Consider the following 27494-nt stretch of genomic DNA (forward strand, 5'->3'; position numbering starts at 1 on the left):
CACTCTTTTGTTTAGGACTATGGAGGTGTTTATACCGTGGGACAATGCACTATATTCATGATGGGTAACAGGTAGGCTTTTTATGAAGTGGGAGAAAGCAATAATAAAAGAGGAAGTGTTCTAGGGGAACCCCAAGAGCCCTGCCTGGAAGACGCAGTCTCAGGCACACTCAATTTGGGGAAAGAGTACTTGGGGAAGATGAAGCTCTAGAAAGGCATTTCCTAAAACTGCCTGTGCACGTCAGAGAAAGTCTTTGTGATCCCCACATGCCCCATATAGTTTGAAGACCATTAACAATTTAAGGAATTAATTAAGATTTAAGGAATAAATCTGCTCCACATTGGAGCTACCCTGGTCTAAGTGAGGCTGTAGAATGGCTCCCCAGCAATGAGCAGCAGCTGTCAGCTGCAGAGAGAAAATGGGATGACGGGCCCCAAATTCCCCAAAGACCCCAGATGCATTACAGCATTCGAAAAGAGACCAGCAAACACGGGGGCAGTGACTTAGGTGTGCAGACAGCAGAGTACATTAGGGGATCACGAGAATGTAAAGCCCTCTTTCCTCCTGTTAGTTAAACGTAGCCTAACTTCAGTGTTCTGGAGTTCCTCCCAGTTGACGCCTAGGAATGCAGTAAAGATAGAAGACAGTCACATCCAGGCTGCAAGCTTTCCTGATGACTCATGGATAGTTGGGGAATGAGGAGGTCACTGTCCCTGTAATAACTGAGGGTCTTTGAACCAAATCTCTGGACACTCCCCATATCATATGCCAGGGACCATGCTCAGTTCTTTACGCTCATTATCTCTTTTCATTTTTATAATAATCCTATGTGGTAGGTGCTACTACTGTTATCCTTTTATAAATAAAAATGAGAAGTTATGAAGGGTGAAATAACCCGGCCAAGGTCACTGGTGAAAACAATATTCACACTCATGTCTAATCCTTTCAGTTTGTCCTTCTTTGTACCAGACCATAAAGTCACACCATTGCTGCCAAGGTCACTGACTGGTCTTTCGGGACCGAAACCCACAGACCCTCCAGAAGACAGAACAGAGAGGCCTAATGGTAAATCAGGAGGAGGCAGAGAAAAACTGACATAGTTTAACAGACCAGTCAATGAAGGCCGAAAAACACAAGACGATGAACAAAGTCAAATCTATTCTTTTATAGTTGTTATAAGTCTTTCCCAAAATGACCTTTCTTAGAACAAACAAGAATTTAAAGATGCTCTTCAGATGTAGGTTCTTGGCTTATGTTGTGGTGGAGAGACCCCTGAACCCAGACGAATGGGGACAGCTATTGACTTAACGGGGCTCTCTCAGGCCACCCACTTCACTTCTCTGGACTCCTACTGCTTTGTCGGCAATAGACGAGACTTGGACTAGAGTAGTGCTTTCCAAACTTTTTAGACTGACCCAGAGTGAGGAAAACTATTTTACACCATGAGCCAATTCACACACACCCTCTGAAACAAGTTTCACAGAACAACACTCAGCCCTCCTATATGATGCCCTCGGATCTATTCTATTCTATTCATTTTGTTCATTTAATGGGGAACAAAATACCGACCTGGTTACTACTTACTAAACTGACATTTTAATCCATCAGTGGATGGCAAACCATGGCTTAAAAAGTCTGAACTGGAGATATAAGCTATTCTGACAGAGTAGCTTCATAAACAAGTTAGTGTTGTTCCTTGTGAGAACTGTGAATTAGGCACAGCCTATTTTTGGTACCCTCCCATCTTTCAGGACTCATTTCCTGGCTTCCTTTAGAACCCATTTATTCCTGTTTACCCTAGCCTCAGCTGCTTTATACTCAGATGTCAAAAGATATTTCTGAACAGGTGCTTTTCTTTTCTTTGAAATAGCTCTGTCTCCTGAGAAGCATCCTCCCGGCTTTTGCTTGAGCCCGCATTAGGCCCTGTGCTGGAGAGATGCCCCCATGGATTCCAGTTCCTGAAACCACTCACCTTTGACTTTTAGCGTCAGGTACTTGTAGTCCCAGGCGCCCCTGTAAACGATCACGCAACGGTACTGCCCTGCATCCCTCATTTGGATTCGGGGGAAGTGGAATAAGGCCTTCCCCAGGGGCGGCTTCTCATTCAGCAAAGTGACACTGTGCAAGGATGTATCGTCTTCCACCTTTTGCAAACTGGCTTTTACGTGTCCAAACTCCACACCATCTCCAGTGTCAAAATCACACTCCAGGGTCACATTGCTGCTGTAGTCTACCACGTACAGTTCCTTAGGGACCGTCACTGTGAATAAAGCTGAACAGAAAACAAGACATTCTCCCATTGTCTGCCTTCACATTTCAGTTGAGTACAGAGTGGGAACTGAGGAGACGCAGCCTACCCCCACTTTCCAGGAAATACCTGTCATTATCTGGGCATTTGCTCAGACTCCTTTCTCTCCTTCCCCCTGGGCAAGAGTGGAATTCTTGATCCATTGCTCTGAGGTAGTTCTTTCCTCTCAACACTCCCCACCTGTGCAGCTGACTGCCCTCCTGCCACCCATTATCCAGGCTCATTTTCTTCATAAGGATCAAATTACACCATTCATTCCCTGCAAAATACTGCTTCCTCTCACCAGTGACAGTAATAATAACTATCACATGTTGAGTTCATGCTATGTGTGAGGCTTCTGCTAACACATGATCACAATTAGTCTTCCCAGGAAACCAGCAAGGTAGAACTATCCTCTTTTTTAGAAACTGAAATTGAAACATGGAAAGGTTAAGATTGCACAGCTGGGGTCAGACCCAAGTATTGCTAAATCCCAAACCACCACACCAAATAAACCCACTGTAGAAACTTCTTCTTTTCTGTCAACAAGGGGAAAGGAAGAGTAAGCTATTATTAAGCGTATACCTACTATGTGCCAGGAACTGTGCTAAGCTCTTTATAATTACATCATTTAATCCTGAAAATATGACCACAAAATGTGTATTATCATTACCGCTTTATAGTTGAGGAAACTGGCTCAAAGAGGTTTGATCCAGAACATACAATTAGTGAAGTTGAATTCAGAATCAGTCAGGTGTTTGCCTTCAAAATCTGTAGGATTATAATCCACTGAAGCAGTATTTCCCAAAATGTGAAGTACATGCCAGTAGAAGTATGCAAAATTATTTTAGATAGGGCCAAATCAAAACCTAAAGAGAGTTGGATTATTCAGAGAGGAATGTATTCCCTCTTCAATTCTATTTCAATCCTTCAAATTCTATGTAATTTGCAACACACTCTCACAATGGATATTTTTCCTTTTCGTAAAATAGGAAGCTCCCAGGCAAATAGTAGTATCTGGGTAGATTTTAACACTACTTTACTTTCATTGCATTTATTTGTGTTCATATTCTCTATTTACCAGTACCAGTGATAGTGGTTTTCCATTTACCACATTATACTATTTCGTTCAAAAAATAAAAGCTGAGTTGATTTAAAGAATTTTATAAAAACAATAGTATTGTGCTCTCTTCGGCAGCACATATACTAAAAACAATAGCATAAAGTACCGCCAACATGGCAAAACTAATGAAGGTAGTTATGCATGAATAAAGTGTGAGAACCTGTACAAATTATGCTTCTTCCATCACTGATGAATGGATATTCATTATGACTGAGGTACAGCAAGATCTTGAAGTAGCTTCTGAATCATGACAGAAAATTAGATCAAGTTATGTTCAGTAGACCTTGCTTCATTCATTCATTAATTTAATCAGTCAAATCAACCATTCAATAAATATTTGGGGAGGCTTCTAAGCATATGCTATTCGAGGAGTTGTTGCCATATAACATGGTTTCTTTGACACTTTTCATCCCCTCCCTCCCCTTTCCCCAGCCTATTGCAAAAAGCTCTCCAGTGCTAAGGCATTGGCAGGGTATGTAAACAGCAGCCAGCACATGTGGAATAACACAAAGTTTTTTTTTTTTCTTTTCCTGTCTAATATTATTGTCTGTGCAGCAAAGCATAAATAACAGGATCCATCACCCCCTGCTGCCCACCCCCCAAAAAAACCCACAAAAACAAAAAACCCAAAACATGGTATGGAAAAAGCATTGGATTTAGTGACAGATGAACCTGGGTTCAAATTCTGACTATATTGGGATTTTGGGTCCTTTGATCTTGATCATTCCATTTAACCTCTATGAGTTTCAACCTCTTCTTTGTAAAGGTACAAGGTGAATATCTACCTCTCAGGACTGTGGTGAAAACAAAGAAAAATGGCACATGTGAAGTAGCTGACTTGAGCAGGTGACGGATAGTCAGCAAACATTGGTTCCCTTCTTTTGTAGCATGTTTTAATTCTTGGGTAAGTGGTAATCTATATATAGAATGCACGGCCCTTCATTATTAACCACAAAATTTTATTAACCAGGAAAGCTCATTCCCTGACCAGCCTAGAAAACAGATTTAACAGTATAAGTTAATTTTTGAGTTTTCTGTTGCTTAAATGATTTGCATTGCAATTCTCTTCTGACTCAAAGTTTTCCTCCTACTAGCCTACAAGTCGTTGAAGGCAGTGACCAGGTAGCGTTTGTTTTGGTATCTCCAATGCCCCGTACCTACTAAGTTCCAGTTAAGGTTTTGGCAAATAAATGACAGAAATGAGGAAAGGGAGAAAGGAAGGATGAGCCTAACTATATTCATTTCTGTCTTCCTCTCATCAAAACGCCACTTTCCCAAGATCACACAAATTGGCATTCTTAATCACCACACAGCACACTTGATAGGAGGTGCTGTGCACAACTTGAGATTTATGAAAATAACTGACACGTTTATGTCTTGCCTCGAACCCCTGTTTTAACCACGACTAGAACATTAACAAGCTTTTCTACCAGAGATCTATGGTAAGGAAAGGAGATACATCTACCCAGCGTTCTTCTGTGTAGGAAGGGGGAGGGGGCAGGCCTGTAAAACAAGTGCTTCTATGTAAAACAAAGCTAATCACACATGCATTTGTTTGGCCAGGTTGAGAGGACTCTGGGATGATATATGTGAAAAGAGATGTTGTGCTTTTAAATTTCCTATATCGTTTCATTTTGTGGAATCCAGTGAACGCTTGTTATAATTTTCACACTGGGTCTCCATAAGGGGCCCCTCTTAAAGGTAGATCCCTTTAGGATGGGAATCATCTTCAAAGACTTGAGTTATTAAATCCCTTTATAACTAAGACAGAGCCACCTGATACCAAATCCGCTCTGCCCTGAAGAATAGTATTTATTCATTTATTAAATATGTATTAACAATTTTCTATGTGCCAGGTTCAGGAATTTACGCTATTTTTACTCTCCTCATAGTACTTCCTTCTCTTATTTTATTACACACGATCAAACAGGAAACAGGGAAGAGAAAAGGGGCTTGCAAAGAAGGTTAGTGGCTGAATCTGAGATAACAAGAATTAGTTAGAGGACTTTGGGTGTGTCTCTACTGAATTTATTTAGCAAATTTATTTATCACATTTATGTTTTCTTCTCATGAGAGGGAACGCCTGTAACTTCCTCTGGAACTCCCCATAGCATTACAGCAGAACTCCCCTCTTTCCTGCCTGGGCCTTTGACAAAAATCTATTTACTGCTTGCTTTCCCCCTCTGCCTTGTACAGATAAGTATGTGTGTACAGGGGCTGTAGGCATCAGTATGCTACCTGTCAGACAGGTAACATTTTCCAGCTAATGTTCAAAGAGAAAAGAGCAATTAACAAACATGAATCATGTATCTGAGTAGCTCAGAAGAGCTCGAAGATTAATTGTTATTTGGGGAGGCTTCTAAACATGTTAATGCCCTAGGATCCTTTAAAATTCAATTCTAATTCTTCTGTGAGGCCAGCATCAATTTTTCTTTTTTTTAAAATTTCCCTGGAAGCTTCTAATGTGCAGAGATCATTGAGAACCATTGGTTAGACAAAACACTTGCACTTGCAATCATGTTTTATCTTCCTGCCATTCAAAGTGTTGTCCTCAGCTGCACCTGGGAGCCAGTTAGGAATGCAGAATGTCAGGCCCTGCCCTAGAACTAGAGAAGCAGAATCTGCATCTTAACATTGTTGGGGTGGTTTGCATGCACATTAACATTTGAGAAGTAGAGTTATAACATTGTTCTGTATTTGGACTGTTAATGGGAAGTAGACTAATAGTTAACACTTATTAAAGACAGTGAGCCAGACACTGGGCTAACCGTTACATCATCACCTCATTTAATGTTCCCAAAACTCTGCAAGATAGGAGTTATCATCCCCATTTTACAGATGGGAAAACTGAGGCTTAAAGAAGTGATACAACTTGCCCAAGGTCAAAAAGTGGTAGCTCATGGAGTTGTAATTCAAATTCATATCTCTGTGTCTTGAAAGCCTATACGCCTAACAACTCTACAGATATGACTATCCACTGGCATGTATATACAATATCCATGAATGTGACAGATATACTTCTCAGCTTTATGCTAAGGAAAAGACATTTGTTTTCTATTTTTATATGCCATGTGGTTAGTAAATCAAGCTTCAACCTAGCATTGCACTTCTGAAATTATCAGACAAAGGGGAAAATTGGAAAGTTTCCACCCCGGCAAAATTAAGCAGACAAAACAAGTTTTACCCATTCATTTGGGTTTCTTGATTAAATTAAAGGGTAAAGGACCTGGCCAGGGCATGAAAAATTCATATATACAGATTCTTTAGACAAATTAAAGCAGCTGCCTTGAGTAATGCTGGAAACTTTTAAAACATTTATATAATATATACATACTTTAATATTATATTGATCCACTGAGCACACGTAATTTAACAAGAGATAAGAATCTATGTAATCCAGTTAAACATACATAAGATTAGGGTACACAAAATGCTGGAGCCTTTTTGAAAGTTCTTGGGGTAACTTTGCATTTTGTTTGCAAGCAGGCATCAATGGGAGTTAGCACCTGTCACATCTCCAGGAAACGCAAAATAAATCATTTGCATTACCTCCCAAGATAGTTTCCTCTTTAAACTAATTTTGTACATTTTTTTCCATTTAACAACTGAAACTTAAGTTTGTTCAGACTTCCTATCTAATGTACTTGAAAGGTAGGGGGCTACTTTACACAGACACAGCTTTCAGAGAACTCTACTTTCTGGTTTAAAATATAAACCTGCTCTGGGTGCCTGACTCATGCACTCCTCTTTATAGGAACACTGCATGGAGACATTTCGTCTTTTAGAAATCCTTTTCCCAACCTGATTCTTCTGTTTTGTATACCTCAGGGGTCTGCAGAAGTAGTTTTTGAGACTGAAGATAGGGTAAGTGGGGTAACCCAGTGTGTGGTCCCTGCACCCCCTCCCGAGTGATCTCAAGCATCACTAAGGTCATGAGCTCCCCTAGTTTTTATCCATCTTCGGAGGATGAAGAAAGAAGGAAACATCAACGAAAAGCGTGAGATTGGGGTTACTCTTTCCTCTAAGACATGACAAAATACAAAAATAAATATTTCCCCTTAAATGTATCTGGGGTACAAGATGTCATTAGGTTTTGAAAACCTATTAAGAAAAAAATGAACTATAATGCTGCAATAATAAAAGAGTGTGAGCTATGTGGAAGGATATGCACATATATCAATAGAACAGAGTGGAGAGTCCAGAAATAGACCCACACAAATATGGCCAATTGATTTTGGCAAAGGTGCAAAGACAATTCAATGGAGAAAGGAATTGGAGCAACTGGATGTACATATGCGGGAAAAAAAAAGAGTCTCAACCTATACTTCTCACCTTATATAAAAATTAATTCAGGATGAATTATAAACCCAAATGTAAAGTGTACAACTATAAAATGTGTAGAAGAAAGTCTTTTGGAGCTTGGATTAAACAGAGAGTTCTTAGATATGATGACAAAAGTACAATCCATAAAAGCAAAAATTTATAAATTGAATATCAAATTAAAGTCTTTGCTCTTCAAAAGACATTGTTAAAAGTGAAAAGATGAGCCACAGATTGGGAGAAAATATTTGCCTATCACATAGTTGATAAAGGACTTATATCCAAAATTATAAAGAACTCTCAAAACTTAATAATAAGAGAACAACCCAATTAAAATTGGTCAAATGATTTGAATACACATTTCACCAAAGAAGATACATGGATGGCCAATAGGCATGTGAAAATATGCTTATCATCACTAGATATTAGGGAAATGCAAATTAAAACCAAATGAGATACTTACACACTTTTAAAATAAATTAAAGAAAACAACAATGTCAATACCAAGTGCTGGCAAGGATTTGGAACAACTGGAACTCTCATATTTTGTTGGTGGGAATTGAAAAATGGTACAGACACTATGGAAATGTATGATGATTTCTTATAAAATTAAATATATACTTACCAAATGACCCAGCAACCCCTTTAGGTATTTACTCAAGTGAGGTGCAAGCATATGTTCCCACAAATACTTATATACAAATGTTTATAGCAACTTCATTTGTATTGCCCAAAATAGGAAACAACCCAAAAGTCCCTAAACTGGGGAAATGAATAAACAAAATATAGTACATACATATGAGTACAGTGGAATACTACTCAACAAAAAAAAGGAATGAACTATTGGTAAACACAATAATATGGATGAATCTCAAATGCATTATGCTAAGCGAAAGAAGCCAGACAAAAAGAGTGTCTAATGAATGATTTCATTTAAATGGCATTTTGGACAAGTTAAAACTACCGTGTTTCCCCAAAAATAAGACCAGGTCTTATATTAATTTTTGCTCCATTAGGGCTTATTTTCAGGGGATGTCTTATTTCTTCATGTACAACAATCTACATATATTCAAATACAGTCATGTCATTTTCTTCTGGAACATCGTCATAACGTACTAAATGCATCCATCTGGCTGACGATCTTAACTGGGGCTTATTTTCAGGGTAAGTCTTATTTTCGGGGAAACATGGTATAAGACAGAACAGTGGGTACCTGGTTAACAGCGGATGGAGGGTTTTTTGTTTGTTTGACAAGTGATGGAATTGTTCTGAATCTTGATTGTGGTGGGGGTTATATGACTGTATTTGTGAAAACTCACAGATATTTTTATGAAAAAGTAAATTTTACTGTATATCAATTTAAAAATAAATATTTAAAAAAAGAATAAAAATGTTTTCTGCTAATTTTTTAAAATTAAAATTTATTGGGTTGACAGTGGTTAGTAAAATTACATAGGTTTCAAGATGATGTACAATTCTGTAATACATCATCTATGTATCACATTGTGTGTTCACCACCCACTCAGTTCTTCTTCCATCATCATACATTTGACCCCGTTTACCTTTGTCTACCACCCCCCTGGTAACCACTAGTGGTATGAGTTTTTGTTTCTTTATTTGTTTGTCCTGTTCCTTTGTGGCTTTCAGTTTTATATCCCACATATCATTAGGTTCTCGCTTAGAAGGATAATCTCAAGATTCATCCATTTTGTTGCAAATGGCACTATTTCATCTTTTCTTATGGCAGAATAGTATTCCACTGTGTATATACACCACACCTTCTTTGTCCGATCATCTATTGAAGGACAATTTGGTTGTTTTCAACCAAAGTGTTTTCCGCTAATTTTTACCTCAAACTTTAAACTATTATATAGATAACACAGGAACATCCACAGAACATACAAGTAAGGAAAGAGTTCATGATTAATGGTTTACTTGAGTTATAGTCAGAATCAATATTCATCACAGTATTCACAATGTCTTTCAAGCATTAATCCAGAAAAAAAATTAAAATAACTGTAATTAATGTCCACCAATAGCAGACTGGTTAAATAAATAAGAGCATGTCCAATGAAGTAAAGTCACTTAAAAATAAGGGATATCTGTATTTCCTGAAGGGACAGGGATAGAGCTATGGGGAGCATTTTGGGGAAGAGTTTATGTTGTTGAGCTGGGGCGAGTGAAGAATTTCTGGGAAGGCTGGTACAGTTCTATTTCTTGAGCTGGGTGGTTACAAAAGGGTTCACTTTACATTAGCATGACACTTTACATTTATTTTATGTGGTTCTCTGTATGTGTGGTATAAAGATTTAAATGCAGAAATAATTTTAAGATATTAAATTAAGTAAAATGAATATATGCTTACCAGTGCTTACTAAAACCCACTGCCCACCCCAAGAACTAGAACATTATTAATGACATAATCTACTCCCTCGACCAAAGGTATTCACCATCCTAAATACTGTGTTTATCATTCTTTTGCTTACTTTTAGCTTTTTCACATATATATGTACATATATATATACAAATATGCACATATATATATAGTTTATAAAAAGGACATTGTGCTTATGTCATCTTCTGTGCTTGATTTTTTGTTTTTCACTCAACATTATGCTGCTAAAATTCTTAAATGTAGTTACATGTTTTTGTAATTAATTTATTTGCATGCTGTATCATACTCCATTCTGCTAAGACACAATGTATGCATTCTCCTGTTGATGGGCGTTTGGGTTGCTTTGCTTTTTTGAAATGACTACCAATGCTGCTACAAGAATTATTTTTAAAACTTAAAAATAGAAATTTACACAGAGAGGGCAATAAGGAATTATATTGATCCAATTCATATATATATTTTTTCTTTTCAATGAAGAATGCAGGTCTGGGGATGCACAAGGGCAATGAGGGAAGGGAGGTCATCAGTCTGGCCACCTGATAGCCATGGCTCCCTTTGGGCACTGGATGCTGTAGCCTGACTGCTCTCATGTTCGTTTGAAAGGATTCTTATATTTAAAAAATTACATTTTAATTATATAAGTAATACTTCTTGTAGATTTCTTTTAATATACAAGTAAATGCATACTTTTTATAAAAAAAAAAAACCTAGTAAACATACTAAATAAAATTTTCCTTTTTACCCTCATCCCAGATCTCTTCCCCTCTCCAGAAGTAAGCACCTAATCCGTTCTCAGATCCTTTAGCTGTTTTTTTGTTGTGTTTTTGTTTTGTTTTTTCTTTCTTACTCAGGTAGCCTCTATAAGAAACCTTTGAAATTAAAACTCTTTCATAAGGGAGACATGAAATGACAAGACTTTAAAAAAAAATCATTAAGGAAAGGCATTCTAAGTTAGGCAAGTATTTAATGTTAGTTTGAACTGTTATTACCTGCATAATATATGAAGTGTGATTAAAAAAAATGGTGAATGTTTAAATAAAAGAAATTTATTACAGTAAAAGACACATTGCCATTAATCCCCCTCAAAATACTCCCCCTCACTTCAAACACACTTATCCCATCATTTTTGCCACTTTCTGAAGCAGTTCTGAAAGTCCTCTTTTGTGAGTCTTCATCTTCTATCATGACAACGCTCCATGTCACACATCACTTTGGGTATGGCAATTACTGTCAGATAAAAACATTACAGTGTGTTCTCATCCACCTTATTCACCGGATCAGGCACCATGCGACTTCTGGCTTTTCCCCAAAGTCAAAATGACCAGGAAAGGTAAACATTTTGAATCAACTCAGGATGTTGAGGCAGCCATGACAGTGCAACTAAAAATACTCATGAAAGAGGACTTCTAGAACTGTTTCAGAAAGTGGCAAGAATGATGGGATAAGTGCATAAGTGCATTCAAAGCAAGGGTGATTAATGGCAATGTGTCTTTTACTGTAATAATTTTTTTGAAATGTAAACATTCACCGTATTTGTTGATCATACCACAGATAGAAAAGAATTCCAAGTTTGCAGAGAAAGTGAGATACAGTCTGTTTATAGTTTCCTTTTTGTTAATTCATAAATGTAATTCATCATATGTATTTTTGGTTTTCTGAATGTCCAGAATAAACATTTAATATATGTCCATAATCAAATTTAACTCCAAAAGCCCATTCCAAAGTGGGCGCATTAGGATTATCTGCCATATCTGATTACCATCATCATTGTATCACAGTAGGGTAGAAAGGACAGTAGCTTTGTAGGAAGCTTGCCCATACCACCTAGTAATGATGTAATATTGGGTAAATTAAAGAACTTTTCTGAGTCCCAGTTTCCTCATCTGCCAAATGGTTACTGTGAAGATTAAATGAGATAACATGTAAATCTCCTAGCACAGTACTTGGAATTTAATAAAGTCCTCAGTAAATATACATTCTCTTCCCTATGCCCCATTAGTATCCCTAACAGTTAGTGCCTATCTTTATTGCCTTGTGCTGCTTACCTTAGAAAGAAACGTACTTTCTCTGTAGAAAGACTCAGTAAGGGATAAAAAATGCTGCCTCTTGTTACCCTAGCTCACTCCTTTCCTAAGAGAAAAGTCAAAAAACAAAGCCAAAAAAACAGGGTCTCAGTGTTTTTAAGTTACAAACTCACAGAAGTTACACAATTCCCAAAGTTTCTCCTGAAGCCTCTAGTTCTGTCAGGGGACTGGGAACAGCCACTTAAGATCCTTCTTTTGACCCTTGGTTTTCTTATCACTTACTGGAAACTTAAAGCTCTTTTGTAGCAAGGAGGCATTTGCCCCTTTCACAGGCCTCTAAAAATCTCAGCCCGGCAGGGTGCCTTAGAAAGGAACTATGAAGTGTTTGTTTTTGTTTTAGCTAGTATGACTGGGGCAGGGCTGGAGTAAGCAGAATATTGGGTGTTCTCTAAGGTTGGCTCGAAGTCAATAACTCTGCTACCAGACTAGGCTGTTCAATCCAAGGAAGGGAGAGGAACATGACTGGGTACAGAGCGGTTTGGGATCAGCTGGAAGGGAGGAGAAAGCTCTTCAAAAGCTTATCAGTGTCAAAGAAGACATTTTTTGTCAATCAAAGGCAGAATGTCAGATGACTTCCCATGGGATTGGGGCTGCTATCTTCAAGGGCCGAATCTCCTGCTCCCACCTCTGTCTTCCTTTGTTACTTCCCGATATTCACCCAAAATAACCCACTCATGGTCCTGATTGCACACATGAATGGAATGGTCTGAACTACCTTCCCCCAGGGAGAGCAACAAACTCTGAAACTGCTTCCTTCCTGCCCATCCACACCTTCCCGTATAAGTCCCTTCTTCAGTATTCAAAGGCATAACATTAAGGTTCATTATTCATTTAGAGGTTACTTTTGAAGACTCAGATTTTCCAATTCAAGTAATCCACATTAACATGTGAACCACCAATGGCTGCCACTTTTGCTTTTTAGAAGAGGAACTCAAATGAATATTTAATAATCAGTAGAATGTCTGCAAGAGACTCTTTAGAGTAACAGAGTCCTCTATTTGTCCCCCTGACCTCTGTCTCCTCACTCTCGCTGCCAGACGAGAAGGGGACAGCTGCTTGGCACCTCACCTTGCGGGACAAATAGCCCATGCCCTCTTGTATCAGTTCAGAGGTGCATGGTCTGAGTGGTCCCGTCTTCTCGTCACCTCCTTCATTGGAGAGTGGGACTACATGGACCAATATTCTCAGTCCCTGTTTCTGTAAGATAGGAACAAGGGCATGCACAAGCCACCATTTTTTTTCTTTTCTTTTTGCTCTGCTTGTAACCACCAGTAATCACACTTCTCAAAAAAAACCTTCAGCCTAAGGACCACATTCTCATCACTGGCTTCAGGTAAGGGCCATCACCAGCTCCTCTTTCTCAGGCCCCTCCCTTTGTCCGTTCTTACCTGCTGTCTGACGAAGCTGCGATTCCAGGCTCAAAATTAGCAGGAGGAGGATCATATTCTGTGCCGGATCTGAAACAGACAATCGAAAGTCTCAAGGCCTTCGGCAGATTTGCTGGGTCTCATGATGTGGTACTTTGCTTACTCTTGGAACAGGGAAATGACTTGTAAGCAAATCTTTGGGTGAGACAGTGGACCATGGTAGAGTAGAAAAAGAACTTCCAGGTTGGTTTCCTGGAGGAGAGGGAAAATAGGATAAGAGCAAGTGAGGCACACTGTATCCGTCCAAATTAGAAGCTCATCCTCCTTTCTAATGGCCTTTTCTGAATACGAACCAGTCCTCTGTGTCACCCACACCAGTGGGTACCTGCACCTCTTTGCCTCTCCCACAAAGCCTTCCACAGTGTCAGTAGCAGGCCCTTGCAAATCAACCTTGTCTGTCAAATGAATAAACCACACCAGCTCTTCCAGCTGGACCAGACCTCTGGGAGTCAGACACTTGAGAATAGTGTTCAGTAGAACAGAACTATATTCTCAACAAATACTTGATGGTTGACTGAGCAGGTAAAGGAGTCAAGCTCTTTCGAGTGCTGTGACTGAGTTTGCCCATCACTTGAACTACATGTCACTCAGAGGTTTAGACAGGAAGAGCAGAGAACTGGCTCCATCCCCTGGGTGCCCACCTTGGTCCTGCTCTACCTCCTATGCTTCCACCTTTGCTCACAGGTTTTTTCCACCCAAGGACTTCTCAGGGTTGAAGGCCAAAGGGGCTGGATACATGACTGTCAGCTATTTTGTCCTCCAAAAGGTTTTGAAAACTGTATTAGCCATGGAACCGTTTCTTCAAGGGAAATTGGTTGGAGCCATCCATCTACATCAGATAAAAGCAGAGCTGCTCTGAGGATAATGGACAAAGCCAGTGGAGGACCTGGATCAGAATGACATGATCTCATTTACATTTTTTAAAATGGACTCAGCTTTGGTTACACAATAGACTATTTTTGGGAAAGAGAGTGGGTTGGGCAAGATTAAAAACAGCATGATCAGTGAAGAATGTTTTTGCAAAGATGATCATAGTTTGGATCAGATCAGTGGGCTAGTGGAAGTAAGATTGAAGCATTTTTATATTTTTTTCTTTGTCCTTTATTAATTTTTGACATATAATAGAGGATTATGTGTGTGTGTATGTCATGCACATGTATGTGTATGCGTATACATTTAAAACACAGATGACTCAAGGTACAATTCAGTGGTTTTTAGTATATTCGCAGAATTGTGCAACCCGCACTATCTAATTTTGGATAATTTTCATTACCCCAAAAAGGAGTCCCATACCCATTAGCAGAAATTCCCCAGTTCCCCTTCCCTTTCCCTCCAGCCCCTGGCAACCACTAATCTACTTTCTGTCTCTATCTATTTGCTTATTCTGGATATTCCATATAAATGGAATCATACAATATGTGGTCTTTTGTGTCTGGCTTCTTTCACTGAGCATAATATTTTCAAGATTCATCTATGTTGTAGCACATATGAGTACTTCATTCCTTTTTATGACTGAATAATATTCCATTGTATGAATATACCACATTTTGTTTATCCATTCATCAGTTGATGGATCTCTGGGTTGTTTCCACTTGTTGGCTATTATCAATAATGCTATGAATATTCATGTACAAGTTTTTGTGTAGACATTTTCAATTCTCTTGGGTATATATGTGGGAATGGAATTGCTTGGTTAAATGGTAACTCTATGTTTAACTTTTTAAGAAACTGCCAAACTGTTTATCAAAATATGACTTGCAAATATTTTCTCCCAGTCCACAGATTGTCTTTTCAGTTTTTTGATAGGTTCGTTGAAGCACAAATGTTTTAATTTAATTTAAATTTAAAGCACAAATTAGTTTTGATGAAGTTGATTTATCTACAGAGGGTGCCAAAAAAATGTGTACACATTTTAAGATATTTTGTCTTTTATTACTAGTGTTTTAGGTGTCATTTGTAAGAAACCACTGCCTAATCCAAGGTAAAAAAGACTTACATCTGTGTTTTCTTCTGAGAATTTTATAGTGTTAGTTCTTAGTAGGTCTTTGATGCATTTTGAGTTAATTTTTATATATGGCATGAGGTAAGGCTCCAGATTCATCGTTTTGCACATGGACAGCCACTTATCCCTGCACAATTTGTTTAAAAGATTAATTTTTCTCCATTGAATTCTTGACACCCTTACCAAAAGTCAGTTTGCCATAGATGTGGGATTATTTCTGGACTCTCAATTCTATTCCATTGAACTATATGTCTATTCTGTGTCAATACCACAGACTTGATTATAGTAACTTTGTGGTAAGTTTTGAAATCGAGAAATGTGAGTCTTCCAATTTTATTTTTTAAATTTGTTTGTGTGTGTGTGTGTGTGTGTGTGTGTGTGTGTGTGTGTGTGTATCTATTCTGGCTCCCTTGCATTTCCACATGAATTTTAGGGTCAGCTTGTTCATTTACACACACACACAGCTGCAATTTTGATAGGGATTACATTGAATCTGTAGATCCATTGGAGAATATAGACATCTAATAATATTAAGTCTTCCAATCCATGAACACAGGTCTTTCCATTTATTTAGGTCATCGCTATTTAAAGAAGACCTGATGAGAATTACTGACAGGTTAGATATATGGTTTGACAGAAATAGAAAAATCCAGGAAAACTACTTGGTTTGGGGCTTGAGTCATTAGGGCAACACAGGTACTATTTATTAAAATGAAGAAGACTGAACGAGAAGCAGATTAGGGAGCCGAAATGAAGAATTGTGTTTAGTATATGTTTTAATTTGAGATGCCGATTAGACATCCAAGTGAAGATGTTTAGTAGGCAGTTGGATAACAGGTGGTCTAGAGTTGGGGGTAGAGATATAAATTTGTGAGTCATCAATATATAAGTGTTACTTACAGCCCTGGGGCTGCATGACATCACCTAAAGAGAGATAGAAAAGAGGAAGTATTGAAGGACTGAGATGTGAGCCATTCTAACATTTATTGATCTTTGAGAGGCAGGCCACTAGCAAAGAGGATTGAGAGGCAAAGTGAAAAGACAAATTAGCTAGGTCTTTTATTTTCTGTTTTCTGATGCTTTGACATTTGAGGCTTTGCTGACCCTGACGGGACTGTCCCTCCCAGGATTAGCCAATTCCTAGAGATAGTAAGCAACTCACATATGAGTGCAAATCAACCAATCCAGAGCCCACCTTCTTGACTGGGCTCCCACACTCTGTGCCACTACCCACCTGCCCTAATCACCTCAGGACCAGGTACCAGACAACAAGGAACAGCCCCTATGCCCCAGAGCCAATTATTCAAGCTAGCCAGTTCTAAGTCTGCTCACCCCACCTTGCCCATTCCTTCCTGTCCACTACACTTTCCTCTCCTCCCTTTGCCTCCTGTCTGACCCTGGTGCTACCCTGTGTGGCCCTCCGTGGTATGGCATGCATGCCTCTTTCTCTTGGGATCTGTGAGTATAAAAAAAACCTACTTTTTTCAATGACAGTCATCTCCTGATCTGTTGGCCTCACCATAGCTAAATAACAATAAAATCTAGATTTTAAAGCCAAATGCTACAAGGAGGGAGTGATCACTTGAACCAAAAGCCCCTGAGAATTGAATCTGGCAGTATGGAAGTCACATCACAGATGACCTGATAAGTGTGGTTTCAGCTGATTTGGTGCTGATGAAAGCCTGCGTGGATTCCAAAGAAAATAGGAGGTAAGGATGTGGAGACAATAGAATATAGGTAACTCTTTAGAGAAGAATGCTATAAAAGGGAGAAGAGAAATGTGGCAGTAGCTAGAAGGGAATGTGAGGTCTGTACCCTGGCTTTTATTTTAAGGAGGGGAATATTACAGCAGGTCATAACTGGAAACAGAATTGAGGGCTTTCCATTGGGAAATGCTCAAGGCACACCTTAGCTAGAATTAAAGATCCCCTTCCTTATTGAAAATGCAAATACATTCATAAAAGGTATCATTTTAAGCTGTACCTGCAGGCCTAGCATTTGTCCAGCATTCTTATTTCTAGAGTGCAAAAGGATAGCACATAACGTGTAGTTCTGGCAATAGAAAGGACGCCTGGCTCACCCATCCCTGGCCTTAACTACTCCTTCTTCCTCGCCCATCCAAAGGGGCTTTCCTTGCACACTGTCTACTTGAGCCAACTGAGAGACAGACACGGTTGTAAAGGTACTTTCCAACCAGTAGCCTTCTTTCTTCTATAGATAATATGCCCCTTGTCATGGTTAAGAGCTCAGGCTGTCAAGCCAGACACATCTAAATTCAAATACTGGTTCTACAAATTGATAGCCTCTAAAACCATGGTGAAAACGCTTTGTGCCCCATTTTCCTATAAGGACAATAATAATAACATCCATTTCAAGCCGGAATCTTATTTGTCATCTTAAACCTATTCATCTCTCATCTTGCAAATCTAGTCTGTCCCCCAGTCCTGTTAATTCTACTCTGGATTCTTCTTGGATGATGGGTCCTCTTTCCACCATCCCACTGCCATTGCCTTCATTCAACTTCTTGTTATTTCTTCTTATACTGTAGTACAGCATCCTCACTGCCATTTTTAAGTTCTAGTTTTGCTTCCCTCTGTTCCATCTTCCACTTGCCGAGGTGGAGGATACAAATCTTGGCATCATCCCTGACTCCTTTATTCTCTAACCTACATCTGATTCATTAACACATCCTATAGGCCCTCCCTTCAAATATATCTAGAATCTGACCACTTCTCACTTCTTCCATCTCAGCCTGAGCGATTATCATCTTTCGTGGTGATTACTGCAATCGTCAGATAACTGGACTCTATGATTCAGACCTTGCCTTCCTACAGTTGATTCTCAACACAGCAGTCAGAATAATTCTTTAAAAATATAAGTCATGTCCGCTCAAAACCATTTGGTGGCTAAATATTTCACTGAGAGTAAAATCCTAAGTCCTTCCAAAATCCCAGGTAAGAGTGGCCTCTCTCTTGAGCTCTGTGCTTTAGAGGACCCCACTATGACCATGCCTCTTCCTGCAGTGTAAGGTGTTTGCAGGACTGAGAGGTGTCATCTGAAACCCTTGACCTCTCCCCACTCCCCATCACAATCTGGGTCCTTGGGACACTGGAATTCCCTGCCCAAATGGCCCTAAGTCTGCTTTGCGGCTTCTTCCCCACATCCATCCCCTCAAAGGCAGACCTTTCTGCCCGCGTGGACATCGTATATCAGGACACTTTCTTTGCTCTTTTTGGTTGAGACCACCTTATGTATCACTGCAACAGCACGACCATTTCAGCATTCCCAATTCTCCTTATCCGTCTCTCTTTTCCAAAGCATTCATTACCATCTAACATACCATATAATGTACTTGTTTATTATATTATTGCCTGCCAACTTTCATAACAATGTAATCACTAAAATCAGGAATCTTTGTCTGTTTTGCTTTCTACTATGGCTTCTGCCCCTAGAACTTTGTCTGGCAGTAAGTAAGCACTCGGTTAATATTTGTTAAATAAATTATCCCTTTACCTAGCAGAAAGAACAATCTCATGAATACTGCATAATCAAATCTGACCATATCACTCCTGGTTAAAAGACTTCAATACCTCCCATTATTTACAAGGTGAAGTTCTCCTTAGTATGACCTTCAAAACCTTCCCTGATCTGGCCCCTCTTGCCTCAGCCACAGAAAAATACATGCAGTTTCCATAACTAGGACCTCACAGTTCCTTTGAGCATTCTAATCTCTCACATCTGATCTCATCTCATTTTTTTCTAATCTTATTTTCACTCTATCTCAATTCTTCATGTGCTTAAAAATTATCTCCTTAAGTAGGCTTACATTCTTATGTATTCAACACAAGTAGGTAAGCCTTTCTAAAATGTCTTAAGCTGTTCCTTCTACTTCAATTGTATTTGCTACTCACGTCTAGTGCTAGCACTTAACTTATTACTGGTATGTTAACTTGGTACACTTGTTTTCCCTACTAGAAAACTCTTTATACTTTATTAGGTTCCTATGATTGTTTGCTGAATAGACAAATGAATGAGTGCTTGCATGTGACAATTTAGCATCATACTCAGGAATCTGAGACTACTGGCTCCCAGATGGCTCCTTCTCCACTGGAGAAACAGAAACCTAAATTTGGTTGTTTATTTTGGCCCCAAATAAAAGAAGTTTTTATCAATTAGCGCCACTCACAATGGAATGGGCTGTTAATTGGGTGGGGAAGTCATTATTCTGTAATTGTTTAAGCAAAGGGTACATGTTGAAGCCAGAGTTTCCACAAGAGGTGGAAAGTGATCCCCTTTTAACACTAAGATTGTGTACAAGGTTGTCTCCCAAAAGAATGCTTCCACAGGTATTTCAAGTCTCTCACCAACTTCTCTCAAAACCCTAGTCAATCTGGCTAAAACCCCTGCCCGCTAAGCTCCTTAGGAGAATGACATTTTCTGAAAGAGCAGGTTCTTGAACATTTCATGTTAGGTAAGTCTGAACTCTTTTTATACCCAGGCAGGCAAGGCCTGAAAGAGTTTATTTAGGGAACTTAGGGAGTGCATTGCCAGAATTAATTAACTCAATGCAGCATTTACAGAGTATCCACGGGTAAGGCACTCCTGTGGCTAAATGGGCATTGCCTTCTCCAGGAGATGAAATGAAAGTGTTCAAACAAACATGTCTTCTCTTTAGTCTCTTTTAAAATTCATCTACTGTCTATGCCTGTGTGGCCATTCATTTTTATCTTCATTATATATTCCTTATGTATATGTTTGTTTTTGCTAGGTGCCAACCAACAGAGGATGCTCATTGTAGCTATCTTTTATCAGGCAAGGTGGCCTCTAATGAATACATTGGAAAGTAGTTTGTCATCAAATGATCAGTAGAGCTGAATTTCTTAATTTCTGGATACTTCCTAATGAACGTCTATGTAATTCTTGGTAGTTCTCCCTATGAACTTATGGTAGTGCTTGAGGTCAAGTGAGGTCAAGTGAGGTCAATCTGAAATAGAGCAGAATGACACAGGATGTAAGATTTGAGAACCTTTTCTGGTGGCTCCAGCAAGAGCCAAGAGGGGCCCTCTCAGTCAGGAGTTGCTCAGGCTTGAGAATAAGTGATTTGCGAAACATACTGCTCAGATTGCTGCCCTGACTTTGCTCTTTCCCAAGCCACTAAGGAAGTTGCTTCTTTTGGCTGCAAGGTGGGAAAAGCTCTGATCTAAGCATCAGGAGACACTAGTTCCAGTCCTTGCTCTATTCCTAACGCCTTAGGAACTCACTCTTCCCTCTCCATAAAAGAAGAAGTGAATTAAGTGATTTCCAAAGTCCCTTTCATGTACCATCTATGCAACTATTGGCCTTAAAAACCAATCTCAGCCATTTTGTTTCAACACAACAGGTAATATTCAAATGTATAACATCCCAAGATTTTTTATGAATCATGAACATTTTTATTTACTAAGATGTTAAAGCATGATTCCATTTTTAACCACCACAACTATTACTGGCTTACCAGCAACAGTTGATCACCAGGGTTTAAGGTAAGTTAACACATATAAGACTTGTCTTATTCTTTTACTCCCCCTCTCTAAAAGACATTTTAGAAGGTGAGTGCAAATGACGTCATGGAGATAAATTATAAATAAATTTTAACTCACAAATGTGTGTTATGTATGTATACATAAATATAAAGCTAAATTTTTGATAATGTAGGCACTTTATTATTAGTAACACAAAACATAGGGGATTTACATAACCTTTGTTACCTCGGTTCTGGTAGGGCAAGTGGCCGGAAATGTGAAATTCTGCTAGCCATGTTCTCATCTAGGGAAGAGTAGACCTGGATAAATCCTCAAGAGTTACAACAGGTTCCTACTTCTACGAACAGTCTTCTTCTTTTTTTTTTACCCTCTGTTTCTCTACGCTGCCCAAGAGATTAAGCTCCATGAGGGCAGGGATTTCTGTTTTTATTTCTTGCTATATCCTCAGCACCCTAAACAGTTCCTGATACATGGTGGGTCCTCATTAATATTTGACTAAATCATGATCCTGTGTGATCCAAGATCCATAAATGGCCCTTCTGACATGGTGATATTTGGAGGGGTGGAAACTGGAAATCATCAAGTTCTCTAACACCTGGAGTTCTTGACCAAACTACAGGCAGTGAACAGGATGCTTATGGGTCCTTAGACAAGGTATGTGAAAAAATACTTTGTAAATGGCAAAGCATTCTTCACATTCATTCTCATTACTCATGATGGTGCCTGGTTATCTTTGGTTTAAAATTCCATGAATTCTTAATATGAATTCCTTTTACTAACCCATGAAGATCTTACCTGGTAAAAGTCTACCCAGTCTTTAAGACTCACTCAGGGACCCTTCTTCATGAATCTTCTTCCTGAGCCTCCCAAACAAATGTTTGCAAAACTGTTGTACCTCTCGTGGTACTTTTTGTCTGCCTTGTACTTAATGGTTTATGTCCAGCTTTCTCCTTAGTAGATATTTAGATCTTATTCTGCTAATTCCTACATAAGAAGTACTAAAAACAATTTATTTAATTGTGTTAGGAAGTTGTATCTTTTCGGAAAAATCAAGAAAACTTTCATAAATTATAAGAAGTTTGTAAGTAGAAAATGAGGAAAACTTTTCCATGCAAAATTTGTAAGAGGATCAAAAATCATAACGGGTGCTAGAATTTCACTTTCTGGTTGCTCGGGGCCAAGTTTCTTGACAATTCACCTATCTGCTGAAATCTGTTTGTGAACTGCTAGATGAAATGAAATTTATGGTGCTACAATAATGTACAGAAGTTTTAATTCTTTCTTTTATTTGGGATATTTACTCTATATTTACTATGTGCCATGCTCTGGTGTGCAGGGGTAAATAAAAAAGTGACAACCAAAGCTTTCAAGAATTCTTTGATTTTAGAATAACCAAGGCATAGACATTTTATGGAAATAAGAAACTTAAAAAATAATTCCTTTGTGTAATAATAACCAGCATAAAGGAATGTGTTTGTATAACACTTGATTTTTTGCTGAACATTGTCAGTCTTATCTCATTGGGCTCTGTAAGTGTGTAATACAGCAATGGGTATCTATGAAGACCTAGATAAATACATACCAAACTAAACTGAAATACCTGAATTAATTACTGTTTTTGAAGCAAGTACCTAAAACAGGAATTGTAATTGGCAATGTTTTAAAATTTGAATTTGAATGCTTTTGGGCAACTAAAGCAGAGTTTGCCTCAGGCCCTACCACTCCTTAATATGTCTCACCCAGTGGGATTCACACATTTTTATTACCGACCAGTCCCTACTAGACATTTGAGCTTTCAGGGGATCTTAATCACAGTGGCTCTGCTTTCAGAGGAGGATGAGTAATCTTTCAGTATAATGATCGCATCTCTAAACCATCCTCAGGATAGATAGATTATCTATAGCCTTAAGATGCTATTCTGGTCAATTTAACTTAAGTTCACTTTTAACTTAAATTCAAATTGCATCTCAACTCTTTAGTCCATAAACACTACATTCCCACTTTTTGCAAGTCTTTGAATTAGACTAGAGAACCAACAGGAGGATTTGTCTAAGAAAGGGTCCCTGCCCTTCAGGCATTATAACACCAGTCAGGTGGTTGAAACTTGTACACATGAAAAACAGCAATAAGTGGCGTGAAAGGTTTTGCATAAAAACGCAAAAATCCTGGAAGTTGACTGGATGAAGGGAGACTTCCCAGATGGGTAGAATTTGAACTGAGTCTTTGAAGTGCTGGTATGTAGGATTTGGAGAATTGGAGCTATTTTTGAGGACAACGCAAATGGCCCAGAAGCAAAAGTCTCAGAAGTGCAAACATACAGGGCATGTTGAGGGGGGAAATCATAATGGATGCATGACTTGGCTGGAAATGTAGGTTGAGACGAGAATGTCCAGGGCTCAATGCCAGATAGAGCTACCAATAGAAAACAGTGACAGTCACTCAAAAACTGAGTGACAATACTATAGGTGTATTTGAAAAACATTAAATCTGTTTTTTCCTTTTTTTTACCAGTATGAATGAAGGGAGAGTGGAATTGAAGGCCAGCCACTCAATTAGGGACTCATGTATTCATCCAGCTGTTTTGATAAAGCCCCTAATTTAGGATCAGAAAAAGGAAGAAATGGAGAGGAAGAAAAAAACTTAATAAGATAATTGACAGGACCATTGACAAAGCAATTGACAAAACAATTGATAAGTGATTAACCATACAGGAAAGAAAGGGAAGCAACTAGTTGACTGTAGTTTTGAGGCAAGGCTATCAAGACAATATTGATGCCATGGGGGTTGCGGGGGGGGGGGGGGAATATAAAATCAAGAGCTGATTTTTAGAGGAAAGACAGAGAGTTGGGTTTGAGTCATAAAGTAATGTTAGGCCTTCAAGAAAAATGTAGGGTGCAGAGTTTGGGACATAATTCAGGACTGGAGATAAAGATAAATTAACTATTTCCAATATGGAGATGTTAGTTGACATTGGGGAATGAATATAAAAAGAGAGAATAGAAAGAAAAGGTCTGAATTCTGAGGAATGCTCCCCAAATTTGGAGAGCAGGAGTAGGAGAACAAAGACGGAAGAGAACAAATGGTCTTCCTCACAGTGTCTCAGACCAATCACAGTCTGAGTAGGAGAAGCTCCTCCATTAGTGTCTCAGACTCAAGGGAGGAAAATCCCAAGAAGTAGAGGTGGTTGATAATACATAGGTCTGGAGAATAAGAACTAGGAATCATCCCCTAGGGGTGTAAGAGAGCACTGAGTTGATTAGGCTGGATAAACTTTCAGACTCCTTCAGCTACCCTGCAATTCTGTGAGTTGATTTGAAGATTAAGGGAAACACAAATGACTTACAAGAACCCTCCTCCAGTGAGCAGGATGCAACAACAGGAGGTCAAGCTCTAGTTGCCTTGTTATAGGGTATTCCAAGTATTCAGCAGTTAAAACACATGGTATATTTGGACATTGCCATGTGGAATAAAAATGACACACAAGAATCATTGCCCAATGCATTGCAAAGCAAGTCAACTGAAACATGACTTGTAATACCGTCTCTGAAGACATTTGCACCATCTCCTTCTCAAATCAACCCCAAACTACCCCCTGTATATTAACCAAACCCTCCACGTCTAGTGGGCCACCTGCCATTTCATCAAATCAAATAATTCAACAAGTCAACAAGCACTCAATGAGCATCTATGTGTATTGTAAGGCAGTGTACTAGGCACTTGGGATTCAGAGAACCTAAAAGGTGTGGTCCTCGCCTATGAGGAACTCCAGTTTAGTGGAAAGGTTCACAGACAGGAGAAATCCAGGGAAAAGACACCTTGAAGCCACAGACAAGGAAAATCCTGCTGATCGTGACAGTTCAGGTAATGAGGTGAATAAACCAGTCCCAAGTGGCAAGAGTGATATGGTTCCTCCATTCATAGACTCTTAGGCTTGGGAGGGAGCCTGGAGAACACCTGCATCTACTGGCATTTGAATCCCAGTACAGCTACCTAATTACTGCTCACACTGAATATTTTTACTGTGCATTTTGTTAATGTATGTCTATCATTCCCTTCCACAAAACCATAGAATTTCAAGGGCAGAAAACCTTATTAATAGGCAATTTCACTCAAGCTTCACCTCCTCACTTCAACCCTCTCTCACATGACTCCATTGTCATCTCTTTCCTACTATGCACACCCAGATATCAAGCAATAAATAGCAATAGCTGCAATTTTCTTTCATTTTGCTAACCTTTCTCTCATCGTTTTATACAGAACAATAAGCCTTTTAGTAGGCTCCAGATCACGCTTTAGTTAAATAATGGTTGCTTATAGTATAAATTAATGTAATTATAGTTTTGATTTTTTTTTTTTTTTTTTTAAACAGCTTACTCTTAGAGCATAGCTTGTAAACACAGGCCAGGCTGGAATGTTGGCTGCCTGCCAACCAGATGATTACAAACAGATGTCAGACGTAGGAAAACAAAGGTTTTAGTTCCGTGAACTCTCCAAAACTTCTACACTGAGAGACACTCTTAAGAATAATTTTTTTTTTTCAGTACACATTTATTTTGTGCAGAAAAATATCTCGCCTCATAAAACTGCCCAACAAGCATAATATGTATAGGCACAAGCAAAAGAAATCCTATTTTGGAGACAGGAGAAAATTAGTGTATTGTGCCCCTGAGCATAGTTTCTGAGGCAGAATTTCTCCTGCCTCCAATGATGTGGAGAGAAAGTGTGTCTGCACTTACCGCACTCGGACAGTCTCATCGTTTTCTACAGCACCAGCTCAGTGGACCAGAAAATCTCAATGCACTCGGTACTCACGTCAGGTCTTGGCACGGCTCCTCAGTCAAAGATGCAAAAGAAAACAACAAAAAAATTTCTCTTTTCCTCAGATTCCCTCATAAAAGCCAATTCAACAGTCAAAACAAAACTAAGATTTTAAAAAAACAAAAACAAAATCAAAACATCTAGGCTGCTGCCTATACCACTGCAACAACAGCAGCTCCGAGCCAGGATTCTTTCTAGTTGGCAGAGAGACCTTCAAAGATGGATAGTAAAAAGTTGTCAGATAGTGAGAATAAGTATATTAAACAAGAGAAGAAAACATATCTTCTCCATCAGCCAGCTCAGGGTTCCTTGAACATGAGAGTAATTCAAACCAGAACTGTCTTCTGAGGAAATGACTGAAGCCCAGCCTACCGAGAAGTTTGGTTTTGCTTTCAGTATTGCTTTGCCTGCACATGGATACCCTTTGATTGTGTCTCTGGGGAAACTGGTGCAACATTAGGATTTGAAGAAGGGGAGGGAAAGACGAATACCAGCACGTTCCAGTTAGGTGCAGAAACTGTACACAGTTATCTTTCTTCGTTTCCTTTGGCTGCTGTAACAAATTGCCACAAATTGGGTGGCATAAAACAACAGACACTGCTCTCACAGTTCTCTCATAGCTCTCATGGTTCTGGATGATAGAAATCTAAAATCAAGGTGTCATAGGGCCACACTTCCTCTGAAGGATCCAGAGAAGAATGCTTCCTTGCTCTTCCTAGCTTCTGATGGCTCCCTGTAAGCCTTGGTATTCCTTGATTTGTAGCTGCATCACGCCAATCACTTCCTCCATCTTCAGGTGACCTTATTCCCTGTGTGTATCTTTAAGTGTCCTCTCCTCTTCTTATAAGGACACCAGCCATTACATTAGCGCTCACTCTAACCCCGTATGATCTTAAGTGATTACATCTGCAAATCCATACTTATAAATAAGATCCCATTCTGAGGCTCCAGGAAGACACAAATTTGGGGGAAAGGCTATTCAACCCACTATAGTTATTTCTTTTTTATTCTTAGAGCAACTCATGGCCTAGATACTGTTAGACCCATTTTACATATGAAGAAACAGTCACGATCAAGCAACCTTACCTCAGTTGCACAGCTGAGTTTGAACTCAGGCCTCTGGGTCCCACTACACAGTGAGGCTTTTCAGTGGTGAGACTAAAACCAGGTGGCAAGAAAAGGCCAACTTGAATATAGGCCTGGATGACCGACCAATCCCATTCTTACCATCCCTTCCCTTGGGCTCATAGGGGTGGGGTCAGCAGTGATGGGATTCTGATGCTCAAACACGATATGGTTTCTCAGCCACATTTCTCTATTGTTTTCTTGCCTTCTCTCCATGCCTTGCCTCTAAATCACCTCTGCCTAATTGCTTTTCTCCTGAAAAAGGAGCATTCTCCTTTATGGGGGTCTGTCTGGTCCTTCCTGTGGAGACTTGTTTCTTCACCCAGAGCTACAGGCATGCAGTTTCAGTGGGAGTAGCCTGGTATAACCTGAATACCCTTCTCCAGGCACG

General features: G+C 39.2%; 1 protein-coding gene across 5 annotated transcripts in view; it reads right to left on the reverse strand.

Moving 5' to 3' along the window:
• PDCD1LG2 (programmed cell death 1 ligand 2) overlaps positions 1-26367 on the reverse strand; it is a 61173-nt gene extending 34806 nt beyond the window's left edge. Inside the window, exons 1-3 of one of the 5 annotated variants that reach the window (XR_012495717.1) lie at positions 25897-26339; positions 13598-13666; positions 1973-2272 (exon numbers count right to left, since the gene is read on the reverse strand). Coding sequence is in view for 4 of the 5 variants with exons in the window: in XM_019727160.2 (XP_019582719.2) it covers positions 1973-2272; positions 13598-13666; positions 25897-25915 (388 nt within the window). In the remaining variant the exon portion in view is untranslated. Of the gene's footprint in view, positions 1-1972; positions 2273-13597; positions 13829-25896 lie in introns of all 5 variants that reach the window. The other 4 variants (XM_019727160.2, XM_019727162.2, XM_074330458.1 and 1 more) reach the window with 4 other exon arrangements.
• Between the last annotated feature and the right edge of the window lie 1127 nt (positions 26368-27494).

The sequence above is a fragment of the Rhinolophus sinicus genome, linkage group LG04 (assembly GCF_036562045.2).
Source record: "Rhinolophus sinicus isolate RSC01 linkage group LG04, ASM3656204v1, whole genome shotgun sequence".
In the NCBI taxonomy this organism is placed as follows: Eukaryota; Metazoa; Chordata; class Mammalia; order Chiroptera; family Rhinolophidae; genus Rhinolophus; species Rhinolophus sinicus.